The sequence below is a fragment of the Prionailurus bengalensis genome, chromosome D4 (assembly GCF_016509475.1).
Source record: "Prionailurus bengalensis isolate Pbe53 chromosome D4, Fcat_Pben_1.1_paternal_pri, whole genome shotgun sequence".
NCBI lineage: Eukaryota > Metazoa > Chordata > Mammalia > Carnivora > Felidae > Prionailurus > Prionailurus bengalensis.
In genome coordinates, this window is record NC_057359.1 from 56,524,816 (window position 1) to 56,550,398 (window position 25,583).

Below are 25,583 nucleotides of genomic sequence, written 5' to 3' on the forward strand. Positions count from 1 at the left end.
AAAAAAAAATCCTCATTAACAATCCTATGAGGTAAGCACTATATATATCCTGTTTTATGGATGGGAATACTAAGGCTCAGAGCAGTAACTTGCCCAAGGTCACAAAGCAGTAACTTACTAGCAAATGGCAGAGCCAGATTCAATTTCAGACAGTCTGTTACGTGAGACCATGACCTTAACCACTATACTATAATAAATGCTGCAGAGAAAGAAAAATGTCCCTAAACCAGGGGCAGGGGGGTGCAGGGACTCCCCCTCCCTTAATCCCACTTCTACACAGGTCAAGCAGAGGCTCATCAGACAATTAGGCAGAACCTTTATTTCCTAACCACTCCCTGGATTTGTCAGAAGAAAGGACAGAAGCACAGTAGGGAGAAGGCTGAGTAAGCCCTTCAAGCAATCCAGAAGCCACCTAAGACTGCACACCTGTCACTGTAGCAGTCCCTTTTCACACACCAGAGAGAAGGGGAAGCAGGACAGGGAGCCTCCTTTCTGTAGATTCAAGTCTTGTTGGGGATGTTGAACAGTTACAGAGATTTCTCAGAGAAGGCAAAGCCATCATAGACATTCATGCCTGGGGAACAGCTTGCTCAGCAGGTCTTCAGGACCAAGTGTCTCGAACCCTTCTTCGGGGTCGTGGGCCACAGCTGGAGCTTGATGTGGGGCCCAAGCCAGGGGGTGCTCCTGGAGGCTGGTAGCCACATTCATTAGGGTCCAGGGGGTCCCGGCTGAGCAGTACCCACACTGCAGGTACATGGCGGCGCACCGTGAGGGGATCTAGGCCTGTGTCAGGTGAGACTGGCACCCAGCTGTCCTCGGTCTGCAGGAAGCGCAATTTGGTAAGCTGATGGAGGCCTGGTACCCGCCGCTTGACAATCTCAGCACAGCTGACCGCCTTTCCTGCAGCCCTGCCAGAACCTGAGAACACCACATGCCGTGCACTACCACCCTCCAATCGACCCAGTGCCAGCCCCAGCAGGTTGCGGATTTTGCTGCCATCTCGGACCCGCATCTCCAGGGTATCAGGAGGTAGCTGGGGCATCGGAGAAGGTGCTGGGAGTTCCACAGAGCCAGCTTTCCGGTAGTGCTCCATCCCACTTGCTGTTGTGTCTGAATTTCACGGCCCACTGCAGGGAAGTGTCAGATGAATGCTGGGCAATGTGCCCCAGGACACCCCACAACCCCAGCTCTCCAGGATATGGTCCTATTCATCCCAGACTTCCCAGGAATAGGACCATATCCCCTCACCCCCGGCTTCTAAGAAAAGGTGCCATGCCTACTTTACCCTGGGAAGGGGCTGTATCCCACATACCCCATTCCTCTGGACAGGGCCATAACCCTCCCTCCACCCTGGAGTCCCTGAGACAGGACCAAATTCATCAAACACTGGGGTCTTTAGGATAGGGCCAAGCCCCCTCATCCCAAGAGCCATAGGACTGGGAATGAGCCTCTCTCATCTTGAGCTCCTTGGGACAGGGCATGAGCCTTAAACAAGGACTTCAAGAACCTCCATTTTTACCTCAATCTATACTTTCTAATTAATAAAGTTCTTTCCAGGGGCACCTGGGTGGCTCAGTTGGTTAAGCACTGACTTCAGCTCAGGTCATGATCTCATGGTTCGTGGGTTCGAGCCCCACATTGGGCTCTGTGCTGACAGCTCAGAGCCTGGAGCCTGTTTCGGATTCTGTGTGTGTGTGTGTGTGTGTGTGTGTGTGTGTCTCTGCCCCTCCCCCGCTTGCACTCTGTCTCTGCCTCTCTCAAAAGTAAATAAACATTAAAAAATTTAAAAAAAAAAAGTTCTTTCCAGTTTATATTTTCCTCCCCACATTTTTTTTATTTTTACGTAAGCTCTACACCCAATGTGGGGCTCAAACTCACAACCCCAAAGATCAAGAATTGCATGTTCTACAGACCATCCAGGTGCCCCTCCAGTTTATCTTTTAACTCAGGGAAAACATCCTGCAGGCAAAACATCCCTTGATGGGAACCAAAAATATCCCTCAAGCAATAACGGCTGCCCTAATGCCAGCAAGACCCCCTTGACTGGCCCCAAGACAATGATCAATCTGCCCATTACTGCTTCTTGCACCTACGGACCGACCTTTGTCTCACATTCTCCTTATATAAACCTAGAAGTATTTTCAGCACTTTGAAGACCGTCTTTGAGCCTAGTCCGCTGTCTTCCGGTGTTGGCCTCACTGAAATAAATTACTTTATTGTTTCACCACCACTTGGCTCTCTGCCTTCGGATTTTGTCAGCCAGTAGTGGCAGAACCTGGTCTGTTTGGGATCCCAAAGCCAGGTGCTCTTGCACTCCTGGGCCCCGGTTACACACTTGCCCTAGACTTTCGAAAACCAGACTAAGCGCTCCTCACCTACAGCTCTCCAAGACCGGGACAAGGCCCCCTCACTCCGCTCGCAGAGGCTCCTATACTCCAAGCTCCCTGGAAAGAGCCAAGAACTCGTCCAGATGCTCCTCAAACAGAACTGAACTCCTCTCCCATTCCGGGATCCTTAGGATAGGGCCATGCACCCCTCACCTTGAGATTCCCAGTGTCAATGCCCTCAGCCCAGATCCCTCAGAAACGGCAGCAGAGGCTTGACGCGGAGGGCTGCCTGGGCTACTCATAGAGTGGAGTCCACAACCTGGCCGTCTCCACCGCCACGGGCGGACTCCAGAGCTCAGCAAGCCGCAGAGACCAAGGACCAGCCTCCCCTCTCTTCCCTCTACCTCCAGGGTCCCCCCACCCCACTGCGTTCTCGCTCTCACCGCCCTGGCCGCGCACGCCTCAAATTCGATCAGGAGCCAAGATGGCGCCCAAGCCGGGAGCGCGCCGAAGCCGCGGGGCCGCGCACGCCGTGTAGGGGCGGGACCTAAGGGGCCGTGCCTAGCGGTGCCTCAGCGGGAAAGCTGAGTTTCGCGGGGACTTCTAGGAGTCAGCTGAGCCAGAACATCCCGAGACCATGAACATATAGACAGTCTCCGATGTTACATCCTGGAGCAAGGGCATCCCTACTGGGGCGGAGAGAGAGCCCTGCGGAGAGGAGCCACCATCACAGACTCGTGTCCCAAAGTTGGGAAGGATCTGGCCCTGAGAAGATGGTTCCGCTGGCGTCACCAGCTGGGCGCACAGCAAGAACAAAGGCGAAACATTGGGTTTTACTTTGGACAGAGGCAAGGGGTTCCGTTCGAAGTGACTGCTGCTGTGCGGGGGAGTCCCTTGGTCACCGAGTTCTGACATTGGACTTCATTCTGTGGGCATGGCAAGCCACGGAGGGTTTTCATCAGGGGGCAAACCAATTTGTGAGCAAACCAATTTGTGCTGCCGCCAGAGGGGGTGGGGGTGGGGGAACTGAGCCTCGACCAACGGCCGCGGGGTCCCGGGGGCGTGTCCACTGAGACTCGTATGTTGCCTAGTGTATAATAGGCGCTCAAATAGTTGTTAAATGATTTGTGAGAATTAACAGAAATGGCAGTGGGAATACAGAAAAGTAGATTAAGCTGGGAGACGTAGGTTTGGTGAAGAGTTGGTGACTGAACTGAGAAGGAAAGAGTCTAGGATGACTCCCAGTTTCAGACTTCTTTTCGACACGCTGAATTTGAGACGCTAGTGAAACCGTTGGGTGGCCAGAGGACTGTTAAAAAGGGATCTGGGACCACAGCACTCCCTGAGACCACAAGGGGGCAGCAAACACTTGGAGTGAAGCACCACTCTTCTCCACTCTTTATCCTCAGGTTCCCTCCCTCTCCACCCGGCAACAACCCTGCCCCCCGCCCCCAACCCCACCCCAGAGCCCAAAGCCCTGCAACCAAACCTCTTCTGGGCTCCTCTTCCCGCTTAATAGCACCAAGTAAACTCCCATGAGAGAAACCTCAAGGTTCCTCTCTCCTTTGCACATGCTACTCCCTTGCTCTCAAACATCCTGCGTATCACCCTCCAGGACTGCCTCCCCCATTCCTTTTTGTTTTGTGCCCATTTGGTAGGACTGCTCTTTTCTTTGACTGTCTCCCCAGCTAGTCTGTGCAGAGCAGGGATCAAGTGGACCCTACTTGTGTCCTCCTCACCTACCATGGCACGTGACATTTAGAGGATACTTGGTAAATGTGGGATAAATGGATACACAAATATTCCACTCATATCAATCAAATGAGAGCATTTGTCCTGAGAACTCTACATCTCCCAGAAAGCCAGATCAGGATGAGAATACCTCCTGGTCCAACCACTAGGAAGGTTGACAATTCTGCCTTCTACCACCCCCATCCTCACCACCACTCCCATCCTAGACCAGGAAGTTGGCACACTGCTCCAGTGATTTCTATAGTTTATTGTCACTGGAATAGGACACTGATGTGGGGAGTGGGTGCAAATAGCAAATCTCAAGTAGCCAGACCTCTGATCTCAGAGCCCCTGAATACAGACAAGTAGGCTGTGAATCCAATAAATATAGACCTGCCTCTGCCCTATTACAAAGGCAGGTTAACACAGGGCCCTGGAACCTTGCTGTCCTGGCCCACCCTGGGATGGGGAGCAACCATCACTCCTCTGCTGGCTTCACTTGCTTGGCGGCCTCTAGCTGGCAAAGTAGCTCATCCCACTGCACAAATTGTTTGGAGAGAAGAATTGTCTGGTGGCAGGTCAAGGTGAGAACAGGAGCCTGAGTGAGGGACCAGAGAGATTTTGCATTTGCCAAAGGGTAGGGGAGGAGGGAAACAGGTTGATTGGGATGGGATGAAAGAGACAGAGATGGAGATGGAACAAAAGGACAGGGCTTTGGACAACATTCCTCACGGGCCTGGCTGAGCAGAAAGGATACAGTTTTGTTGTATTCCTCCAGGAGAGCCTTGGACTCCTCAGTGATCTCCACACACTGGTCCTACGGGGACAACGTATGGCAGAGAAAGGGGTTGGATAAAGCCCCCACTTCCCATTAACTTTCCTGCCTCGTCAGGGACCTTCACAGCCCATAAAGCCTAGAAAAAGTAGTGTTTCACCCCAGAGTCAAAAGGAGGAAATTTCTAATGGGGCTCCGGGATGGGTACCCTAACAGCAGTCCTAAGGGGAGTGAACCACACATTTAAGGAAACACTCCTGCTAGTATATGTGTCCTCCTCCCCTGCCCCCTATATTTGAACCCTCTTTAAACTGTGGGGCCTGGGAATGGCAAAACAAAATAAAACAAAACAAAACAAAAAACCAAAAAAGCTCCTCCACCCATAGTCAAGGACACACCATCCCCAGAAATTCTTGGGTACTTCCCATCATCAATCTTCTGGTATCTCAGAATAGTCCTACTCAGAGAGTCAAGAGATCCCGATGTGGCCAAGCAAGTCCCTTTCCCTCTCTAAAGCTGAGGAAGATAAAAGGATAAACCCTCAGGTTTCCCCTGGAGCTGACATCAGGGTAGCCTGAGGCTGCTTGCCCAGGTGGCAGCAGTGGGGACTAGGAGCCTCACCACGTCTACTTTCTCTTCCAGTCCTCTCCCCTCCCATACCTGCTGCTGGATGTGGATCTGGGCCAAGCGCTGCAGGCGGGTGGCATGCTCAGGAACGGCTGTAAAACACAACACACACTGCCCGATGATGCTTGTGCCTTCCCCCGGGACTGTTCAATAGTCTATTAGGTCTTCAGCAGGATTAGAGTATTGAGTGGAGAAGCTAAGCAAACGCCAGGCTTCATCGACCACTGCAGCTAAAGGTGGTGGTGTGGCTCCCTGCCCATCCCAGTCTTACTCTCGGACCCAAGGCGGGGGTGGGGGCTGGGGTGGGGATACAGGGCCCTAGGAGAAAATAAACCTTGGGGTCCCCAGAGTTGCCCCATACCCCCACCCCAATGCTGTAAGCAGGGTGAGGTAAAGAAAGCTTTGCCTGTTATGGGATCTGTTCCTTTGCTCTCAGTCCAGTGGGTCCAGGTCTGCCTAGAAGAGGGAGCCTGAAGGTGGGCTGAGGATGAATGCAAGGTTCCTAAGCTGGACACCTAGAATCCAACACCCAGAGCCCTGGCCACCATGCTGAGCCTATAGCTTAAGGTTGTCAAATGCTCAGCAGATAGCTGATCGGGGGTAGGGAGGGGGAACAGGAAAAAATACCTCCAGAGACAGACAAGATGGATATCTGGATTCAATTAAAGTCACTGTCTGTTTGTCAAAACTCAGGCCCAGGGACTGTTCTCAACAGTGCGGCAGGAAGAATTTATACACATTCACACACCTGGCAGGAACTCTTATAGTAAAATCTGGGCTATATAGCAGCCTAAAGGACAGATGCTGAGGGGTGAGGTAGAAGGTAAAAGGAATACTCAGAGTTGGGAGCTGCTGGACTTACACTAGTGTCCTTAGGTCCAAACTGCCTGAGGTTCTGAAAATGAATTCTCTGCTCTGGCAATTTTCATCCCAATGCAGATGACAGGTATCCCCAGGGTTGAGGTAAAGACAAGGAGCAGACTTAGCTTGAACCCAGGGAACCTGAAGCACAAGGAAGTCCTGTCCATCCACCCACCTCCCCAAGCAGAGTGGTAGAGCTGCAGACCTAAAGAGGTACCTTTGATGTGAGCGCTGTCCAGCATAGGCACCAAAGCCTCCACCTGTTCCAGGAGTGCAATCTGGGATAAGATAAACTGCTCCTCTGAGACATAAACAGACAAGATAGTGGCAGTGAGGCAAACCTGGACACTGCTACTTCCATGCAAGGGACTTAGGACCTGACAGGGTAGATGGCTGAGTCCTGCAGCATGGGGCAGCTACTCTGCTCACTGCCCCCTTCTCTAGGTGCACAGTCCCCCATTCTGCTCCCACCTCTCCTAGATGCCTCTGGTATGACCCGTCTTGAACCCAAGGAGCCTCTAGGTTTCTCCAAATACCACCTTTCTTGAAGTTTTAACTCTAAGGCCTCTTCCTCTAGCCTGCTATAACAAACTCAGTGAATCCAGGCAGACAGTGGCCAGAGAGGGAAGGAACGGCTGGACTCCAGAGTTAGTATAGGAAAAGATCTCCTGAACTTGGCACCTGAGCCGCGGCAATGGTTCAGGGGCATTCTGGTTCACCACTGTATGCCTCACACTGAGGATGGTCTGGATCACAGAAAATGATCATTAAACATCTTCTGAATGAATTAACAAACACAGGTACTTGGCAAACCCTACCTCATGGAGTGATTGACTAAATTGAGCAGCAGACATTGCCAGGTGAATAGTTCCTGCCTAGAACTCTGAAACACCTGTGCCTTCTCACATGAAAGGAAAATGCTGAAACCCGTGCCAATATTCTCACCTCTCCCAAATGCAATGTTCTCTGCTCCCACCCTTTCCTAGAAGCTCCTTTATGTAGTGAGCATAAGTGAGGAAGGTTCTGAAGGAAGATCCTAGAGGCAGACCACTGTTAGAAAACTGAAGTAGTTCCCACTGTTCCTGGCACCATGGCCTCAGCTGGCTCAGAAGTATACCATACCCAATACTCACTAGAAGACCACAGGATGACCTCAGGCCTCAGCCAAGAGCCAGGCCAGAATTTCAGACTGCAGCTTCCAGTGCTGTATCCATGAGAGGACTGGCAGGGAAGCCATCTCCATGCCCAACTTCCCCCATAATCCATAATCCCCAGATGCATGTGCACAGATTGGCCAGCACTACCTGCTAAGATAAACTGCAGCTTAGAGGCATCAGGTATGGCAATGCGGTCAATGTACTCAGGATCCAGATATTTGATCAAGTCTTCAACTAGAAAAGAAGCAAGACAGAAAATGGCATAGGGGTGGGGTGTGGGAAATCTGTCTTATGAAGGATATTAGAAGGATATTAGTGATCAACTTTGGGGAGAGCCTTGAGTGAGGAGATGACACCCACAATATCTATCAGCAGGCCTCCACTGGGCCCCACCTCCCTGTCTCTCCCCTGTGAATACCTCCTGGCCAAACTCAGCCTTTATAGCTGGGAACACAATTGCCTCCACTATCCTGGAACCCTCAGCATTCCCACTGACCTATCTTCACCAAAGGTGAAGGCCACTTGCTCCTCAGTGCCACCAAGACAAGTGAGAGCCTTTTCTGATTTCTAGGTTGCTGGCTCTGACATAATCAAAAAGGCATGGCTGAGCCAAGCCTGGGCTCTCAGTGCCTAATTTCCCTCCTGCCTCTGAACCTTGCCTGTGGAAATACTATACCTCTCCTCCCTCCTTCACCAGAGGACTTTTGAGGCAGAGACCTTATCCCATAACTTATGACACTGTCATGGGCTTGGAGTTTAACCACAAAGTAGAAATCACACCCCATGACACCACTTCAGCAGGGAAATATCTTCACATTCTGTCCCCATAGAGTGACTCCAATGACCTACTGGGCTGGAAGGCAAGGGCCAGGTCCCATGAAGCATAGGCATGGGAAGGAGGGAAGGCAGGCACCCTATGGAATCACTTACTCTTTTTGTACAGAATCTTCACCCTCTCCCTCTTGCTGGCAATGTTCCCCAAAGCCACTTGTACCTTGACCAGGCCATCAGCCACCTGCAAGGGGACTGAAAGTTAATTCCAAGGTTCGCTGCTTGACCAAGGCTTGAAAGAGGTAAAGAACCCCCATTCCTTCATCTCCCAAATCTCTTTATCCCAGCAAAATAGGTTCGCCCGTTCTCTTGTTTTAAAGTAGATGCAACCCCACCTTCTGGGAATCCTCAGTGTGAAGGGGAAGATAGTCATGTAGTCTCTGGGAAGTTTCAAGTCTGATTGGGAAGGTAATTAACTATGTTAGAGTTTATAGGACATTAGCATAACCTGGTTCCTACCTCTCTGGCTGAACCTACCTAGGCTCTAGGGGTAGAAGGTAAGGAATTCCCATATTAAAGGATCAAATAGAGGGAGAGGCTATGAAAGTGAATGATCTTACCCAGGTTTTAGAATATGGGGTGAAGAATGCTAACATTCAAGGGTCAAATATATGGGGAGGCAAATGGGACTAAGCAGCAACAGCCACAGAGGTAGAAGGAAAACAAGGAGGATTTTTGTCATGGATGTCAAAGGGAGAGAATGTTTTGAAAAATCAGTTCTCAAATGGGGCACAATCTGCTAGTGACAATTCCACAAGAAATATACAAACAGACATCATTATCTCTGATGCATCTAACTCCAGGGTATGCCTGACACTCTTTTACCTTCAGTAAAAGGTCTTCCCATATTAAAAAGGGGGGGGGGGGGTGGGGGGTGGGGGGAGAGGGTAGGAGAACTAAGGTTCATGGTTGTCAAAATTCAGTCACTGGTGTGAAGGAGTGTTCCATCCATATCTAAACACCCGGTATTCTGGCCCCTGGTGGCTCGGTGGGTTAGGTGTGGGACTCTTGGTTTTGGTTCAGGTCATGATATGACCGTTGGTGGAATCCAGCCACCCCCCACCCCCACGCCTACAGCAGGGAGCCTGCTTGTGATTCTCTCATTCTCTCTCTCTCTGGTCCGCCTCCCCCCCCCCTGCCCCCCCCCGTCGCCTCTAAATAAATAAACTCAAAAAAACAAACAAACAACAACAACAAAAAAAACCCCACCCGGTATCCAATCCCTTCCCTCCTAATTCTGGCTCTCTCAGACCTCGTCTCTCATTCCGGGAGCCTTCCTCATCCACCTTTGCTCTGCGCCCTCCAGTGTCCCACGGACCTCTTTCTGCACAATATTTAGCAATTGATTACGCAGGGTTCTATGCCAGCCCTTCCATTGTGGACTTCAGCTCTTACAGAAACTCTCGTTAGTCAGATTTTCAAGTGTGTTAGGTCTCCAGCCCGAGAGGACAGAGGCAGTCTTAGTCACAGTTTACAATGAGCCCATCGCAATCGGTCCTAATAACGCTGAGTGTCCTCCATGGAAATGGAGCCCGTGGGTCCGATAAGCTCCGAAAGGTTTCGAACATTTGTTATTCCAAAGGTCCGGCTGCGGGCGACGAGGCTGGAGCGGTTGCACCTATCCCGAGGACCATGCCAGTAGGCCGCTCTTGCTCTGCCCCAGAAAGGCAGCACTGGATCCCAGATCACTCACCTTCCGCGAGCCGCGCGGCCCGCCAGACCCGTACACCCAGCGCTCCAGCTCCTCCACACGGGCCTGTAGCCGCTGCACGTCGCTGACAGCCGCCATAGCTACCTCGCCCCCGCCTCAGCGGAGGAACAGGCAGAGGGCGGGACGTCCGGCCAAATAGAGAAGGCTGGCTAATCAGAGCGCTGGGGCATCCCTCAATACGAGAAGTGACGTTACGACTCAGCCCTCGGGTGCCGGAAGTGACCGGCAGGGCCAGCGAAAGGTGTCAAAAGCTGTCTGGTTACCTAGGCAACGACTACCTATCAGGCTCTGTCCTAGTTTCCAGTTCCTGCTTGTCCAAACTTTTACTTTTCTTCTTCTAATTGAAGGGTACCAGAGACGTTTCCTACCCTATTCCCCGAGGTTGCCGATATAAATACATCTATTATTTCAGGATTGGTCTATTCGCATAGATCAGTAGGAGACTCCGTGAGATACCATGATCTTTAGGAGTCTTCTAAGGTTCAAGCGACTAATGCCTTGCCCAAGGCCACTCCGCACCATAGTAGCAGAATCAGGATTTGAACCCAGGCAGTCTGAATCATGAAACCCAGCCCCACTACTTTCACGGCCCTTTGCTATTCTGTCTTCCCCTCTTGAGAACCCCTGGCCCAAAAACAACCTGTGTATACCACATAATTCCTCCCAACCCCCAAACCCAAACAAGAAGAGGCACTGGAGAGGGAGGGACTGCAGCTTTATTATTCAGATGTGACCTGAGGGATATCTCCTTCACAACACCCCAACCTAACCCTTCACCTGGCTTCTGAGGAGAAGCAGGTCTGATTTGAAGAGGTGGGGTCCTAGAGATGACACTGACACAAGGAGGCACGTGAGGAAATGATGGGGGTTAGGGAGGGCAGAACTCTTTGGTAGATGCTGCTGGAGTTGGCCAGGGAGGAGGTGCTCTCCCTTTACAATGAGGTAGATGTAACATCAAAAGAAAACTCTTTGGCTTCAAGTCCACAGGGCATGGATGGGTGGGGGTGGGGGTGTCATCTCCCAGGGCTGGGTCCTAGACTGGGTGCCCAAGAAGAATCAAGGTGAGGGGGGCCCCACTCAGCATTGGGGCTGGGACTCTTAATTCTGAGTGGGAGTTCTCAGGGTGAAGTGCTGGAAGGTGGCCCTGTAGGGAGTGGGGGTACAGGGTTGGTTGGGCCCTGGGAAGCTGGCACAGGCTGGCGGCGAGCAAAGAGGACACCTGATAAAAGGGTGAGGAGGTGGTGGAGGGAAAACACAGGCAGGAGGAGGTAGGCACAGAAACAGAAGAGGAAAACAAAAGTCAGTGTCCTGATTGTTACAACACCACACACATATCCCTGCCACAAACCAATGTGGACAAGCTCCTTAGGTCAGTTAGAGACTCCTATGGCAATATAGATACCCTCAAACAGGTAAACAAGAAATATTTACACTGATACATAGGTCCATGACACGGCAGACATCCCATGGTATCCATGCCAGAGAGGTCATGCCTTAGACCCCATGCCATTGTAGACACCCTTTAACCCATGCCATTGTAGCAATCCCATGAACCCCACATTACCCATGCAAGTTTGGATATCCCTGAACCTCATGCTAGCTGAGAAAATCTAAAATCCCCATGCCAGAGCAAATACCCCTGACCTCATGCCAGTGTAGACAGCCTGCAGTACCCATACCAGTGTAGACCACCCCGTTGATCTCTAGGGCCATGTTGATACTGCTGATACCACTGCCTGCCAGATTGAGAGGCCCATCCAGCCGCTCTTCTGTCCAGGAGGGACAGGGGAGTCACATTTTGGAGAATCAGACTTGAGACTTTCAAGCTCCCCCCTCCATCCTTACAGACAGCCCCCATTCCACTTCAGCCCCACACCTATAATCACACAGTTGTCTATTGAGGGATTTATCTGTCCCACCTCCAACACCTATTAGGTGATGGGTCTGTCCTCCCTCAGTGTATAGGCCCGAAGCCCTCTCAGCAACAAGCCCCTGCTCACCCCTCAGGGGAACCTTGCCACGGGGCAGGAAACTAGGGGGAGCTCCAGGTCGAGGTGGGTCCATGTGCCCCATCAGCACAGCCCTCTTCTCTGGGGGCTCCTCTGGTGCCAGCTTCTCCCTTGCAGGTCCCAAAGCCAGGCCCACAGGCAGTGCCAGTCGAGGGGTTGGAATTCCGCTTTCCTCTGGAAGAACAGGTCAGTCAACTCCCATGGCCCAACCAACTCTGCCTCTGCATTTGGTTCTCCCCCTAGGGCTGGGGTGAAGGGAAGTCACCCAAGCTCAAGCACCAAGTTCAATTTTCCCTCCCATCCAGAGTCTCAGCCTGAGGCTCTGAAGCTGGAGAGCCCAAAGGGCCAATATATACATGTCTAGGTTGGTCCAAGACAATTAGGGCCTTTCCTTGCGCTCAGTTATTAAATAATACAGACCACAGGAGGCAAAAACTACATGCCAATAGGAGCCCTAGGTGGACAGATGTGGAATGGAGTTCCTCTAGATAAAGGACCTTTTCCCGAGCTTCAGGCCCACACCGCAGTAACCCGTACCCCAGACCTTCTACGGTTTCACTGACCCTCAAACCTGAGGACCCCTAAACCTTCGCGTGCAGCAAACCTCAGTGCCCTGTCAGTCCTTACTACAGACTTCAATGCCTCTCAGACTTCAGACTCCCCACATTTTAGTGTTCTCTGTATCTCAGCGCACCCCCAGGTCTCACAGACACCCAAATCTCAGACCCTGTCCCCTCACACCTTTCTTAATGGGGCTCGGGCTCAGCTGCGCGCAGGCGTGAGCAGGCAGGCCGGAGGCGGAGCCCTGGGCAGGGCGTGGGCTGGGCGTGGGCGGGGCGGGGCCAGGAACGGAGACTTGGCCGGGAGTACCCCGAGGTGTAGGCCCAGCTAAGCCGTAGAGCGGGGCGGCGGTGTAAGCCTGACGACGGCCCTCGCGCCGGTTGCTGTCGATGGCTGCCTGGAGCTCCCCTGGGGAGCTGAGCGCCCGCGTCTCGCACTCGTACGGGTACAGGTACTTCATGTACCTAGGGGCGGACGGACGAGGCGGGGTAGATGGGAGGCTGGATCCCACTGATCGAGTCCCACAATGAAACGCCCGCCCCTGGGCCCTCCACGTCCTGCGACCCCTTTCCCGCTCCTTGCCCCCTCCGCTCGCGCGCCTGGCCTCACTGGGTGCGTAGAGTGAAGGCTGCCGACGTGATGGTGGTGGGCAGGCTGAGGCCGCGCGTGACCTCCCGCCACACCTTGCGGTTGATGACTTCCACCAGGCCGCCTTTGGCTGTCACCAGGCGAAACAGCGCGTACAGGTCCAGCACCTGCTTCGCCATGATGGGCACGCGGTTCACTGGCGTCCCTGGTGAGAGGTAGGCAGAGAGTCAGAATACTAGGACTAAGAACCTGTCTGCGGACATCCTCAAGGACTGAAGGAGTCGGTTGCCTGGAGGCCAGGGTACAGGACGGGATCTCAGAGAAAAGGGAAGAGGGAGGGAGGGATAAGGGGGATTCCAGGCGGAGCCCACAGAGCTCCCAAGATCTGGCTTGTAGCAGGAAGGACAGGAAGCTAGATCAGGGGTCGGCAAACTTCTTCTGTTAAGGTCCAGACGGTAAATATTACAGATTTTGAGGGCCAAACCTCCCCTTCAGAACTACTCCACTCTGCCATTGTAGCTTGAAAGCAGCTATGGAGGATATTTAAAGGAATGGGCCCGGCTGTGTTCCAATAAAAACTTTATTTACAGCCTCTGAAATTCGAATTTCACACGTTCTGAAATTTTATTCGTCTTTTAATTTTTTTCACTATTTAAAAATGTAAAAACCATGCTTATCTCTCAGGCGGCTAGATTTGGCCAGCCGGCTTTAGTTTGCCAACCCCTAGGGTAGACCGTAGTAAGGACTTCCTGACAGTGCTGAAGAGCTGAACTCCCCTAAGCAGCGGCCCCGGGGTGGCTGCCAGAGACTGGGGGATGGCGGAAGTGGCGGATGGGAGAAGCAGCAGCCCCCACCTCGGCTCGCCAACTCCGGCTCGCCAACTCCGTAGCTCGCGCCGCCCCCGCCGGCCAGTCCTGACAAAGGGGCCTGTCTGCTCTGAGCGATGGGCCCCAGTTAATTCTTTACCGATCCCGTCCCCTTCCGCCGCCTCCTTTGGACCCGAACAATTAGCTGCGGCCTGATTAATGTGGGGAAATTATCGGTCCCACGGGACCTCCTCCCCCCCCGCCCCCTCCCCCTCCCGCAGAGGGAGCAGAGGGAGGCAAGGACCAGAGGGAGGCAGAGCTCCCGTCCTGAGGGTGATGGAGGGAATGCTGGGATCTGCTCAGACCACTCTACCCCACTTTCCCCAGTGAAAGGGAGACCTCCCAGGGAGGGTCAGGGAGGGGACACTGGGGCCAGAATGACTGGGCCTCCCTGGGGACCAAAAAGACCTGGGACCCCACTGAGGGTCCCTGGTTAGAAAGGATCCCAAAAGGGGTGCTGGGCCTGTGGTGGGAGCTGAGGGACTTTGACCAGCAGCTGCACTAAGGGAGGGGGGTGCAGTGCAGCCAGTTAATTAGTGGCTTATCAGGCCAAGCTCCGAGTGAGTTAATTAGCTTTGTAGAGAGAGATAATGAGTCAGTCTTTGGACCCATGAATCTGGGGAGAAGCTAAGTGATGGACTGCCACCCACCCTGATCTCCTCCTGGACCCTTGCATTTTCTTCTATCTCTGAGATTCCTGGAAAGGAATTCCTCCTCCTCCACAACCCCAACTCACATGGCCCCCAGCCTACCCTTTAGAAGTCCTTCCTTCAGTCTAATCCCAGTCCTTTCTGCTGTAGAGCATATTGGATGTCCCCTGCCTGAAGCAAGGGGAAACTGAGGAGAGACAAGGCTGGACGAAGGGCTACTGAAAGAGGAACAAGGCATTCCCAACCCCCCAATCCTGGGAACCCCCCAGGCCAGCCCCCAACCATTTCCCCTCCCACCCTCCCAATTGATCCCACACTCATTAACCTGCCAGTGGGCTGGCCACTAATTAATCCCTGGGTGGAGGAGGGGGGCAGGGTCAGAGGTTAAAGACGCTATCGAGGGCCCAAAGGCTAGGTGTTGCCAAGCTCAGGCCTCTGCAGAGAGGAGCCAACCTGGGGACTAAACCCTGGGGTCTCCCTTCCTCAAAACTGGTAGGTGGGGGTCCTTCCCTTACATCATCCCACTCACCCCTCTTCTGCATGAAGCTAAACAGGTCATCCAGAAATTCCTTCCTCTTGGGGTCTGCATCAAGCTCGTACAGCTGGGGAAGGACTGAGATCATTTTTCAGCTCCACTGACTTCCCCCCCTCCCCCTGGGATCCCAACTCAGGTTAAATCCTGAATAAGGGTTCTCAGCTAAAGGGGTGAGTAGGGTCTGAAATGTGGACTCCCTGGCATTAGACTCTCTCCCCCTGGGCGCAGGGAGGGGCACTTTTTCCTAACACACACAGAGACCGGAGATCCACTGGCCGGGGGTGCCCTGGGAAGCTCAAACCATCCCTCTGGGGAATATTGGACTAAAGGTAGCTTAGGAGGCTTAGCCTGCCCTCCAGGGCATGCAAAGATCCCGAGGAAGGAAGTCAGGCTGGGACTGTGTTCTATACTGAGGAAGCTGACAGATGTCTCTGAGGTGCTTGCTCATTCACGCTTGTTTATTCTTGCAAGGGCTTCTTGCTTTTCACATCTCTGTGTGCCATGGCTGGGGATGAGGGACTGAGATGCCTCTAACCCATTGTTCAGGCAGAGTAGATGCTCAGAATCTCTTGGATTGACACCTGGGGCCCCTCAGCCCCACTTCTGGTCTGTTTCCAGGGGCAGTGACCTACCCACTACAGAAGCTGCCACAGAGGTAATGGCCCTACACCGCCCAGGACCTGCAGGGTCAGAACTTGAAAGACCCAGAGGTCATCCCAGTCACCTGGAGCCCCATCTCCAGTATCACCTCCCAAATACCACCCAGCAGAAACAAGCCCTGGAGTAACTAACAGTCATTTACCCAGAATAACAGTCCCTGAGTAATACCAATAGGTAACACTCCATTCTCCACTAAGAACTCTCAGAATTAAAAACAAACAAAAAAACAAAACCCAGAGATCCACTTTAGACCTATACTCCCCAGAAGAACTAAGCCCAAAGTCTTAGATGGATCCCTCAAAATAATACATATGCTCTCCCAAGTAATAATCCCCAGAATTATACCCAAAAGAAACAGTCACTAGAGCAACAGAGCACCGAGTAACACTCCAAGTTTTACATTAATGCCACAGAGTACTAGCCGCAAATTAACACTTTTGGGAAAAGTCCCCAAGACCAACATCCTCAGAGTAACATCACCAGAATAGCACACCTGGAGTCAGAGCCCTTTATAATACATTCATAGTGACAGCCTGAAGTAGTGCCTTAGAGTAACATCCAGATGGGTTCCACAGAGAGGAAGAACCTCAAATTAAAGCTCTCAGAGTAAGATCTTGTCACTCCCATCTGTACAGGAGCCCTTTAGTCACACTGCGGCTATAGTGTGGCCATCACAGGCTAGGAACTGTCACCCATAGAACTCAGGCCAGGGAGAGGATTTGGATGGGGGCAATGTGACAGGGAAGAGATGAGGGTATCAGCTTGCGAAAGGAGTGGCAACCTCCATTCTGCTTCCAGAGACAGAAATATGCAGCCCAGGAAACCCCCACTGGTTGCTGGAATATGACCTTGTGACTTGATGTGTGAGAAGGTAGGGTAAGATGGTGCTGGCACTGGAATCCCCATTCCCCAGATCCCATTCCCTGAAAAGAATTCGTGAAGCTCCTACCCCCCCCCCCACTTTCCCTTCTAGCCTCACCAAAAGCCTCCAGTCTGTCATGCCTCCACATTTCTGGGCGTCTCCTACACCTTTCAGTGTGTGTCTATGCACTTCTTTCCATGTCTCTGGAGGTCTCTTTCTGCTTCCCTGTCACTATCTATCTTACAGTACTCCCACTGTCTCTCTCCAGGTCTCCGTGTCTCTGTTTTTCCATCCTGCAGAGGGCAGTGGGGGTGGATGGGCTACGAATCACCTGGCTTTGCTTTTGCCCAGAGAGGAGGAAGGGGAGGGGCCAGACATGTAGGGGGTCCTACCTGCTTGAACTGTTCCTCGTAGGTCCATTCATGGGGATGAGGTCCAGGGGGTTGACTTGAAGGTGAGCTGGGGCCCCGGGTCCCTGGACGGCTCTCCTCGGCTGCCTCCTCCTCTGCCCCGGCTTCCTCCCCTTCCTCATCCTCTTCCGCATCCTCCTCTTCTTCAGTCCCAACCTCCCCCAAGGCCCCTTCAGGGGCCTGCAGGGTCCGAGGGCCAGGCAAGGGAGGTAGTGGTGGTGGCAATGGGCGTTGAGGGGCCAATGGCCCCACCCCTTGGGCCAGTCGGGCTGCCTGCTGCCTCTGCAGGGCCTCCATTACAGCTTCCAGGCGCAGTCCCCCCGCTGGTGGGGGGGCTGGCACCAGGCGGGGCCCCGAGGAAAGGGCCGCCTGTGGGGGTGGGAATTATGAGTGTTGGGCCCTGCTGCCCCCACAACCCCCAGCACAAGAGGAGGTGGTTACTGATTCAAGGAAGTGCAGGGGGCCATAGGAAAAAAGGCAAAAAGATAGATTTCCCAGACATTGACAGAGACAGAGGTAGAAACAGCAGGAGAGACAAGAGACCAGACCCAAAGAAACAGAAATGGATATTGACAGAGGACAGGTAAAGACTGAGCAGATCAGAGAGGGTGACAAGCACCAAGAAACAGAGAGGACAGGAGAGGAGAGACAGAGAGTGAGCAAGCGAGATCAGAAAGAGAGACAATGACAGGAGAGATACGGAAAGAGAAATGGAGATGGGACAGAGAGAATGAGAGACAGGTGGGGACAGACAGAGATAATTAGGCAGAGATAAGAACAGAGAGACAGAGGTGGGGAGAGATGAGATTGATAGAGATATTGGGTAGATAGGGAAGGTAAGAGACAGAGAGAAGAGTAAGAGATAAATATCAAGACCTGAGTGACGGGTAGTCCAGAGAGAGAGACAGGGACAGAGATGGAGAGAGACAAACAGTGAGACAGTGGTTGAGAGAGAGAGGGAAAGACCGACGCAGCAGGAGACAGAGACTGAAGAGAGAAGAGAGATTAGAAAGAAACAAGGCGAGACAGCAAATAGAGGGAGACAGAGACTGAGGCAGGGAAAAACAGACGGAGAGACGGGGCAGAGAACGCAGAGGGCTAGCACTGAGGGGCCGCGAGGACAGAGGGTGGCGGGGGGCAGAGCCCCGGACCGGGCGGGCTGAGGACCGCTGGGTCTCGACGCCCGCTCTCTGGCTCCCCACGGCCCGCGGCCGCACTCACCAGCCTGGCGCGCCCCGGTGCCCCCGGCGTCTCCACGGCGTTCCCTCTGCTCTGCCCGCCTCTCGGGCAGCCCCTACCTCGGCTCTGCTCCCTGCGCGGGGTCCCCAGCCGTGCGCTCCCGCAGCGGTGCGCTCTTCTGGCCGCGGTGCGCTCACGCGCCGCTCTGCTGGCGGCGGCCGCGGGGGCGGGACCGGAGAGGGGCAGGGCGGGCGGGGGCGCGGGGGGAGAGGCCCCCCGGGGCTCTGCCGCTCCCAGCCCCCCAACAGGTGTTCCCCCTCCACACTGCCAGAACGGGAGGAGGGGGCGCTGGAGAGCTGCCAGGAATCGTTCGAAGGAGAGTGAGGAGTCTAACACCATTGGACTCTGGACCAGGGCCCCGCCACACCCACAAGTCGTGCCCCCCACATCCACACTCAGTGCCTGGCATTCACACACGAACAGCCGTGTTCACACACCAACACATACTGTCACAAGTTCGGGCACACAGCTGCCCTGTCTCACATACTTGGTAACATAGACACTACAGCGCCAATGGCCTGGGCAGGTTGTGATCATGAAAGGGGAATCACTCTGCAAGATACTGAGATGAATATGGAGGGTCTGCACAGAGCAAATGCTTCTCCCCCTGCCCTGCACAAGTGCTGTCCCCAACCGCAGGGAGGTTGCACTTTGTGCAATACGTGCCCATGGTGGTGGACTCCCATGTCTGCACTCTGGCACTCAGAGGTCTCTGAACTGAGTCCACATCCATGGCAGGGTACACACATACCACATGCAGATACATAGTCACACTTTTTTCTTTTTAATCTCTTGTGACCTTCTATTATGGAAATTTTCAAACATATACACAAGAATGGTGAATAGTATTATGAACCTCTGGTACTCATACCACATTTCAACAGTGATTAGAATTTTGCACATCCTCAACCCTGTGTGTGTGACTCCAGTCTGTATCTCTAGACCCCTCAGCCAACTACTCCAGGTCCACCCTAACTCTAGTTATCCCCCCGATGCATATTTCTTTTCTTTTGCCACTGTCCTGAGTAGCAGGCCACAATTTCTTCTCTCAGTAGCCTGGACCCCATTCCTCATAGGAACCCTCATACATTCCTCAGTTGCTTCCTGTGCCCAAGGGGGTGGACCTACCAAATGAATGAACAAAACAACCTGTATCTGTCGGGGTGACACCTGGCATGAGTATGAAACTCGGCTATATCACACCCAGTACCAGGGGCCATCTCCTGACCTCATACTTAGTGAGGTGCACTGTTCCCAGGGCCAAGATTCCTCTAGGAGGCAGAAATTCAGGTGTGACTTTTGCCTACTTTCTCCTCCCCCAGTCAGTCCCCTCCTCTCAGACCCAGCTTGCCCCGGCCTGGACCACTAGCTCTTCTCACCAGATTCTTGTGGTAGGTGACACCCCTCTGCTGTTTTTTTTTTTAAGTTAAAAACATTTTTTTTTGTTTTAAGTTTATTTTTATTCATTTTGAGAGGAAGAGAGAGAGCGAGAGAGCAGGGGAGGGGCAGAGAGAGGGGAGAGAAAGAATCCCAAGCAGGTTCTGCACTGTCAGCGCAGAGCCCAACTTGGGGCTCGATCCCACAAACCTTGAGATCATGACCTGAGCCAAAATCAAGGGTCAGACGCTAAACCAACTGAGCCACCCAGGAGCCCCACCCCTCTGCGTTCCTTGTCTCTATCCTCCACACTTGTCTCTGACCCACATTCCACTGTGGCACTAAGTCCTTTTTCTCTTTGGCCCACCTCTGGCCATACTGAAGCTCAGTACTGCTCATAACTTTGGCTCACTCCAGTGTTCTGCTCAGATTTCAGACCTGACAGCCAGTCAGACCCCAATCCCCCAAGAAGCCTTGGTCATCCAACTGTCCTCAGTACTGATGCTCCCTCTCCAGTGGCTTTGGGTGGTGTGAATACTCCTGGAAAGAAAGCATCAAGCCCCTTCCTCTGGGCCTAGAGGGGAGAATCTGAATACGCCATGGCAAACATGCCCTAGGGGCTCCTGGCAGAGGGTAGAGCTCTGCAGAACTCATATGGCCAGCTTGCTCCCCATACACCCATTTCCCCTTCAGTGCTCAGAGAACAGGAGGTGCCTGGAGAGAGACAGATGGTAAGATTCTTCTTGGAAAGGTAGGAACTGGCTTGGAGAAATTCTAGTTCTGGGAGTTTTGGAGATTGCTTCACAAGGGGCAGAGGAGGAGAAGGGTAAGGGACTGAGCAGCTTCACCCAAAGAAAGGAATCAATCATTAATCAAGCATAGTAAACCTATCTTGGGGGTCCAGACCAGGAGGGTTACAACTGGGAAGGGTTGAGGGGAAGCAAGAAGCTTGACTGGGACCTGGTTTATCTCTCTCTTCATCTGTGAAGAAGAAAGGATGTCTCTCATACCCTCACTTAGCTCCCATCTGATTCTATACCTCACAGAGACAAAGACAGATCTAGATCTCCATTGATCCAACATATATTTACCAAGCAGCTACTTTGTGCAAGACATTGTTGGAAATAGGAGTAAATAAAACAAAGTCTTTATTATAATGGTATAATTCCAGTGGGGAAATACATAATGTATCAGATGGTGATAATTAAAATGGGGAAAAATAAATCTGGATTGAGGGGAATAGAAAGAGATGGATGGATGTTATGTATTCATAGTAAATTATACTCAAACTTAGCAAGCTTAAAACAACATTTATTTTCTCACAATTCTGTGGATCAGGAATTTGATAGTGGCTTAGTTGGATGGTTCTGGCTCACTGCCTCTCATGAGGTTGTAGTATAAATGTTGGCTGTAGCTACAGTCACATGAAGGCTTGACTGGGACTGGAGGATCCACTTCCAAGATGACTCACTCACATGGCTGTTGGTAGGAGGCTGTTCTCCCCAGGTGGACCTCTCCATAGGAAAGGATCTCCTGCCTGAGGGTCCTCCCTACATGGCAGTTGGTTTCTCCCAGAGAGAGTGACCCAAGAGAGACCAAAGGAGGCAGCAATGCTTTTTTGGTCTAGTCTTAGAAATTACATAGTCACTTCTGCCATGTATTTGTTAAAATTACATGAATATCCAACCCACATTCAAGGGGAAGGGAATTAGTCTTCACTTCTTAAGGGAGATATATACTTTTTTTTTAATTTTAAAAAATGTTTATTTATTTACTTAGAGAGAGAACAAGTGAGGGGAGGGGCAGAGACAGAGGGAGAGAGGGAATCCCAAGTGGGCTCTGCGCTGTTAGGTCACGAGATCATGACCTAAGCCCTTATCAAGAGCTGGACACTTAACTGACTGGGCCACCCAAGCATCCCAAGGATTATCAAAAATTTTATGGAGTTATTTTAAAACCACCACAGAAGGAGGGGGTGTGGCTGGCTGGTTCAGTTGGTAGAGCATGTGACTCTTGATCTCAGGGTTGTGAATTTGATCCCCACATTGGGCATGGAACCTACCTAAACACACACACACACACACACACACACACACACACACACACACAGAGAGAGAGAGAGAGAGAGAGAGAGAGAGAGAGAGAGAGAGGAGGGCTATTACAGAAATGTTAGGGGAAGAAGCAAGAATTGAAGGAGGGGAGGAAGAGAACCATAGGAATACCTAGGGAAGAGCTCTGCAGCCAGAATAGCAGGTACGAACATCCTGAGATGGAAGTTTGCTTGATGTGTCAGAAGGAAAGCAAGGAAGCCACTGAGCTAAATTGGGGTGGCTGGGGTAAATGGTTGGATGTTTGGTCCATAGGTAACAAGGGCCTTGGGAGTAGGTTCCTGGAGGCAGTGAAAGGACTAAATGAGATGGAAACCATTGAAAACGTCTGAGCAAAGGAAACAAAACAAAACAAAACAACAAAGAAATGTCTGAGCAGAAAGTACAAGTCTTGACTCTGGCTACTGTGTAGAGAATCCTCCACACAGGATATAAGCATGAAGATCAATTAGGAGGCTATTGCAGTAATCCAGGCAAGTGATGATGGCTTGGACCAGGTGGTAGCAATGGAAGTGTTAAGACATAGGTAGATTCTGGATATGTTTTTAAGATAAAACTGACAGGATCTGTTGATGGCTTGGATTCTCATTCTCATTCTCTCGATGTGAGAATGAAAGATATCCAAGATGGGGAGCCTGGCTGGTGTACTTTTACTTAAAAATAAAATCTCAAAAAAAGAAAGGTATCTATGATGACTCCAAGGTTTTTGGCACCTGAGTAAATGTAGGTACCTTTAACTCAGACAGTAAAGACTGTAAGATGTGTTGGTTTGGGAGAGAAATCAGTTTGCGTGGCCATTTTAAGTTTAAGATGCCAATTAGACAGGGGAGAGGGAGGCAGTCAGATATCTGAATCTGGTGCTGAAAGGTTTAGGCTAAGATAAAAAACTAGGAGTCAAGGGGTGCCTGGGTGGCTCAGTCGGTTGAGTGTCCGACTTTGGCTCGGGTCATGATCTCACAGTTTGTGAGTTTGAGCCCCACATCGGGCCCTGTACTGACAGCTCAGAGCCTGAAGCCTGCTTCAGATTCTGTGTCTCCCTTTCTTTCTGCCCCTCCCCTGCTCGCTGTCTCTCTCTCTCAAAATAAATAAACATTAAAAAGCTAAAAAACAAACAAACAAACTAGGATTCAAGATGTACAGATGGTCCTTGAGGTCCATCCATGTTGTTGTAAGTGGTAGGGTTTCCTTTTTTATGGTTGCATGATATCCCAGCACATGTATGTATGTACTTTTTTTTTTTAATCCATTCATCCTTGTGGGCATTATGCTAAGTGAAGCAAGTCAAGATGAAGACAAAATACTGTATGTTCTCACTTATATGTGAAATCTAAAAAAACCCCAAACTCATAGAAATAGAGAACAGATTAAGAGTTGCCAGAGGCAGGGGGTATGGGCAGGTAGAGGTGGAATGGAGGAATGAGAAAGGTGGCCAAGGGGCATAAACTTCCAGTTATAAATAAGTCCTGGGGATGTACTGTGAAGCCTAGTGCTCTTATACTATATTAGTAGTATATTGGTACATTAAATACTATATTGTACATTGGAAAGTTGTTAAGAGAGATCTTTAAAGTTCTCGTCTCAAGAAAAAAAGAATCTGTAACTATGTGAGGTAATGGATGTTAACTTATTGTGGTAATCATTTCACCATACATAGATCAAATCATTATATTGTACACCTTTAAGTAATTTATGTTATACTAACTATATTTCAATAAAACTTTTTTTTTTTAATTTTTTTTTTCAACGTTTATTTACTTTTGGGACAGAGAGAGACAGAGCATGAATGGGGGAGGGGCAGAGAGAGAGGGAGACACAGAATCGGAAACAGGCTCCAGGCTCCGAGCCATCAGCCCAGAGCCTGACGCGGGGCTCGAACCCACGGACCGCGAGATCGTGACCTGGCTGAAGTTGGATGCTTAACCGACTGCGCCACCCAGGCGCCCCTCAATAAAACTTTTTTATTATTGAGGGACAGAGAAAGACAGAGCATGAGCAGGGGAGGGGCAGAAAAATAGGGAGACTCAGAATCCAGGCTCCAGGCTGACAGTAGAGAGCCGGATGTGAGGCTCGAACCCGTGAACTGTTGAGATCATGACCCGAGCTGAAGTCAGATGCTAACCAACTGAGCCACCCAGGTACCCCTCAATAAAACTATTTTCAAAAAAGGCACATAGATGGTATTTAAAGTCATGAATGGCTAAGAACTCCTGGGAAGGGTATAGACAGAGAAGTTTGAGAATTAAATCTTGGGAAGTCAAAGGCTGGAGATAAGAAAGATCAAGCAAAGGAGGCAATTTTAGGAAGAGTAGTGTCCTAGAAGCCAAGAGTGTTTTAAGAGTGTTTCAAATGAAAGTTAAGAAATAGCCACTGGACCTAGTAGCTGAGACAGGGAGGAGCCTGGAAGCAGAGTCTTATGTGGAAGGGAAGGGGGAGATTATAAGGGAAGCTTCCAGGGCATTTCTTTTTTTTTTTTTCAATTTTTTTAAATTTATTTTTGAGACAGAGACAGAGCATGAAAGGGGGGAGGGTCAGAGAGAGAGGGAGACACAGAATCTAAGCAGGCTCCAGGCTCCAAGCTGTCAGCACAGAGCCCGATGCGGGGCTCGAACTCACAAACTGTGAGATCATGACCTGAGCCGAAGTCAGACGCTTAACCGACTGAGCCACCCAGGCGCCCCTGGGCATTTCTGATAGATGTGGGCTCTGAGCATAGAGGGAGAACTGGGTTACAGGGTGGGAGAAATCCTTGGAGGTTTGGCTTTGCATTGTTGTCAATGAGGCCTCGGCCAAATTCTGTCATGGCCAACATGATGGTGCGAATGGGGTGTTGGAATGGTCATCTTGCCTGGGCCTCACATTCACTCAGAGTAGGAAATTTATAAACTTAAAAACAATTTTTTTTAACGTTTATTTATTTTCGAGACAATGCAAGAGACAGAGTGCAAGCAACGGAGGGGCAGACAGAGGGAAACACAGAATCCAAAGCAGAATCTAGGTTCTGGGCGATCAGCCCAGAGCCTGATGTGGGGCTCGAACTCACGAACTGTGAGATCGTGACCTGAGCTGAAGTCAGACACTCAACCCTCAACTGACTGAGCCACTCAGGCACCCCAGAAATTTATAAACTTTTGATGTTGTTTCCAAATGGCCATACCTGTAGTCTTCTGTATTTCGCTCACTAGAAATTTGAGTTTTTAGAATCTACAATTTTTATAACCATGTTCCTTCCACTTTTGATATATCAGGAGGCCTAAGAAGTGAGAGTGGCCTGGATCTTACTCAACCTCAGAGAAGGTGAGGTAGGTGAGGTGTCAAGGTGCAAAATTTAAGAAGGCAAATGGAGTCCCTGGGACGACTGTACCTTACACACCTCTTTTGCCTCACCCACCTCAGACACCACCAGGGGGTATGTCTGCTCTCTACCCCTGGGGGCCTCTACAAGTCAGGTGTCCTGGAGAAGTTAAGACTTTCTACTCTGGGTGGGGGTGGACAGGATATACTGGAAAGACAAAAATGATTATCATGCCTCCATTAGCCCAAAAGTGGGTATACACTGCCACCCCGTGGCCACCCAGGATCGGACTCCAGGACTATTTTCAGAATGGCACCAGCAGAAGGCAAGACCAAGACACACACCATCTTACCCACCCCTTTCTTCAAGTTAGCAGGTTTTCCTGCTGTTCAGACACACAAAGAAA

At 51.3% G+C, this 25,583-nt stretch overlaps 3 protein-coding genes across 13 annotated transcripts; all 3 read right to left on the reverse strand.

The window, feature by feature from the left end:
• Positions 1-299: 299 nt before the first annotated feature.
• On the reverse strand, positions 300-3,730 carry RPP25L (ribonuclease P/MRP subunit p25 like). Of its 4 annotated transcripts, none has more exons than XM_043567213.1 (3): positions 2,771-3,730; positions 2,376-2,444; positions 300-1,127 (listed from the first exon to the last, which is right to left on the reverse strand). In XM_043567213.1, the coding sequence occupies exon 3, from the start codon at positions 1,091-1,093 to the stop codon at positions 602-604; it is 492 nt and encodes a 163-aa protein (XP_043423148.1). In that variant the 5' UTR covers positions 1,094-1,127; positions 2,376-2,444; positions 2,771-3,730; the 3' UTR covers positions 300-601. The 4 variants fall into 4 exon arrangements, with proteins under 4 accessions (XP_043423148.1, XP_043423147.1, XP_043423145.1 ...); XM_043567212.1 differs by lacking the exon at positions 2,771-3,730 and adding an exon at positions 2,541-2,745; XM_043567210.1 differs by lacking the exon at positions 2,376-2,444.
• Positions 3,731-4,311: 581 nt separating this feature from the next.
• Positions 4,312-10,162, reverse strand: DCTN3 (dynactin subunit 3). 8 transcript variants are annotated; one of them, XM_043567201.1, is made up of 8 exons: positions 10,003-10,154; positions 8,409-8,493; positions 7,626-7,712; positions 6,539-6,622; positions 6,323-6,375; positions 5,494-5,552; positions 4,816-4,875; positions 4,312-4,626 (listed from the first exon to the last, which is right to left on the reverse strand). In XM_043567201.1, exons 1-8 carry the CDS (start codon positions 10,096-10,098, stop codon positions 4,572-4,574), a joined length of 579 nt encoding a protein of 192 aa, XP_043423136.1. In that variant the 5' UTR covers positions 10,099-10,154; the 3' UTR covers positions 4,312-4,571. The 8 variants fall into 8 exon arrangements, with proteins under 8 accessions (XP_043423136.1, XP_043423137.1, XP_043423138.1 ...); XM_043567202.1 differs by lacking the exon at positions 6,323-6,375 and having other exon boundaries at positions 6,527-6,622; positions 10,003-10,152; XM_043567203.1 differs by lacking the exon at positions 6,323-6,375 and having other exon boundaries at positions 10,003-10,148.
• Positions 10,163-10,718: 556 nt separating this feature from the next.
• Positions 10,719-17,808, reverse strand: ARID3C (AT-rich interaction domain 3C). The gene is made up of 7 exons (XM_043567214.1): positions 17,144-17,808; positions 15,224-15,296; positions 13,200-13,383; positions 12,771-13,054; positions 12,021-12,203; positions 11,700-11,789; positions 10,719-11,239 (listed from the first exon to the last, which is right to left on the reverse strand). Exons 1-7 carry the CDS (start codon positions 17,456-17,458, stop codon positions 11,139-11,141), a joined length of 1,230 nt encoding a protein of 409 aa, XP_043423149.1. The 5' UTR covers positions 17,459-17,808; the 3' UTR covers positions 10,719-11,138.
• Between the last annotated feature and the right edge of the window lie 7,775 nt (positions 17,809-25,583).

Coding starts and splice junctions, on each gene's coding strand:
- DCTN3 (XM_043567201.1), bottom strand. CDS start 10,098: ATGGCGGCTGTCAGCGACGTGCAGCGGCTACAGGCCCGTGTGGAGGAG. Junction 8,494..10,002: donor GGCCGCGCGGCTCGCGGAAG/GTGAGTGATCTG, acceptor GTCCCCTTGCAG/GTGGCTGATGGCCTGGTCAA. Junction 6,623..7,625: donor GCTGCAGTTTATCTTAGCAG/GTAGTGCTGGCC, acceptor TTTATGTCTCAG/AGGAGCAGTTTATCTTATCC.
- RPP25L (XM_043567210.1), bottom strand. CDS start 1,093: ATGGAGCACTACCGGAAAGCTGGCTCTGTGGAACTCCCAGCACCTTCT.
- ARID3C (XM_043567214.1), bottom strand. CDS start 17,458: ATGGAGGCCCTGCAGAGGCAGCAGGCAGCCCGACTGGCCCAAGGGGTG. Junction 12,204..12,770: donor CCCGAGCCCCATTAAGAAAG/GTGTGAGGGGAC, acceptor CTGTTCTTCCAG/AGGAAAGCGGAATTCCAACC. Junction 11,790..12,020: donor TGGCAAGGTTCCCCTGAGGG/GTGAGCAGGGGC, acceptor CCTCCTGGACAG/AAGAGCGGCTGGATGGGCCT.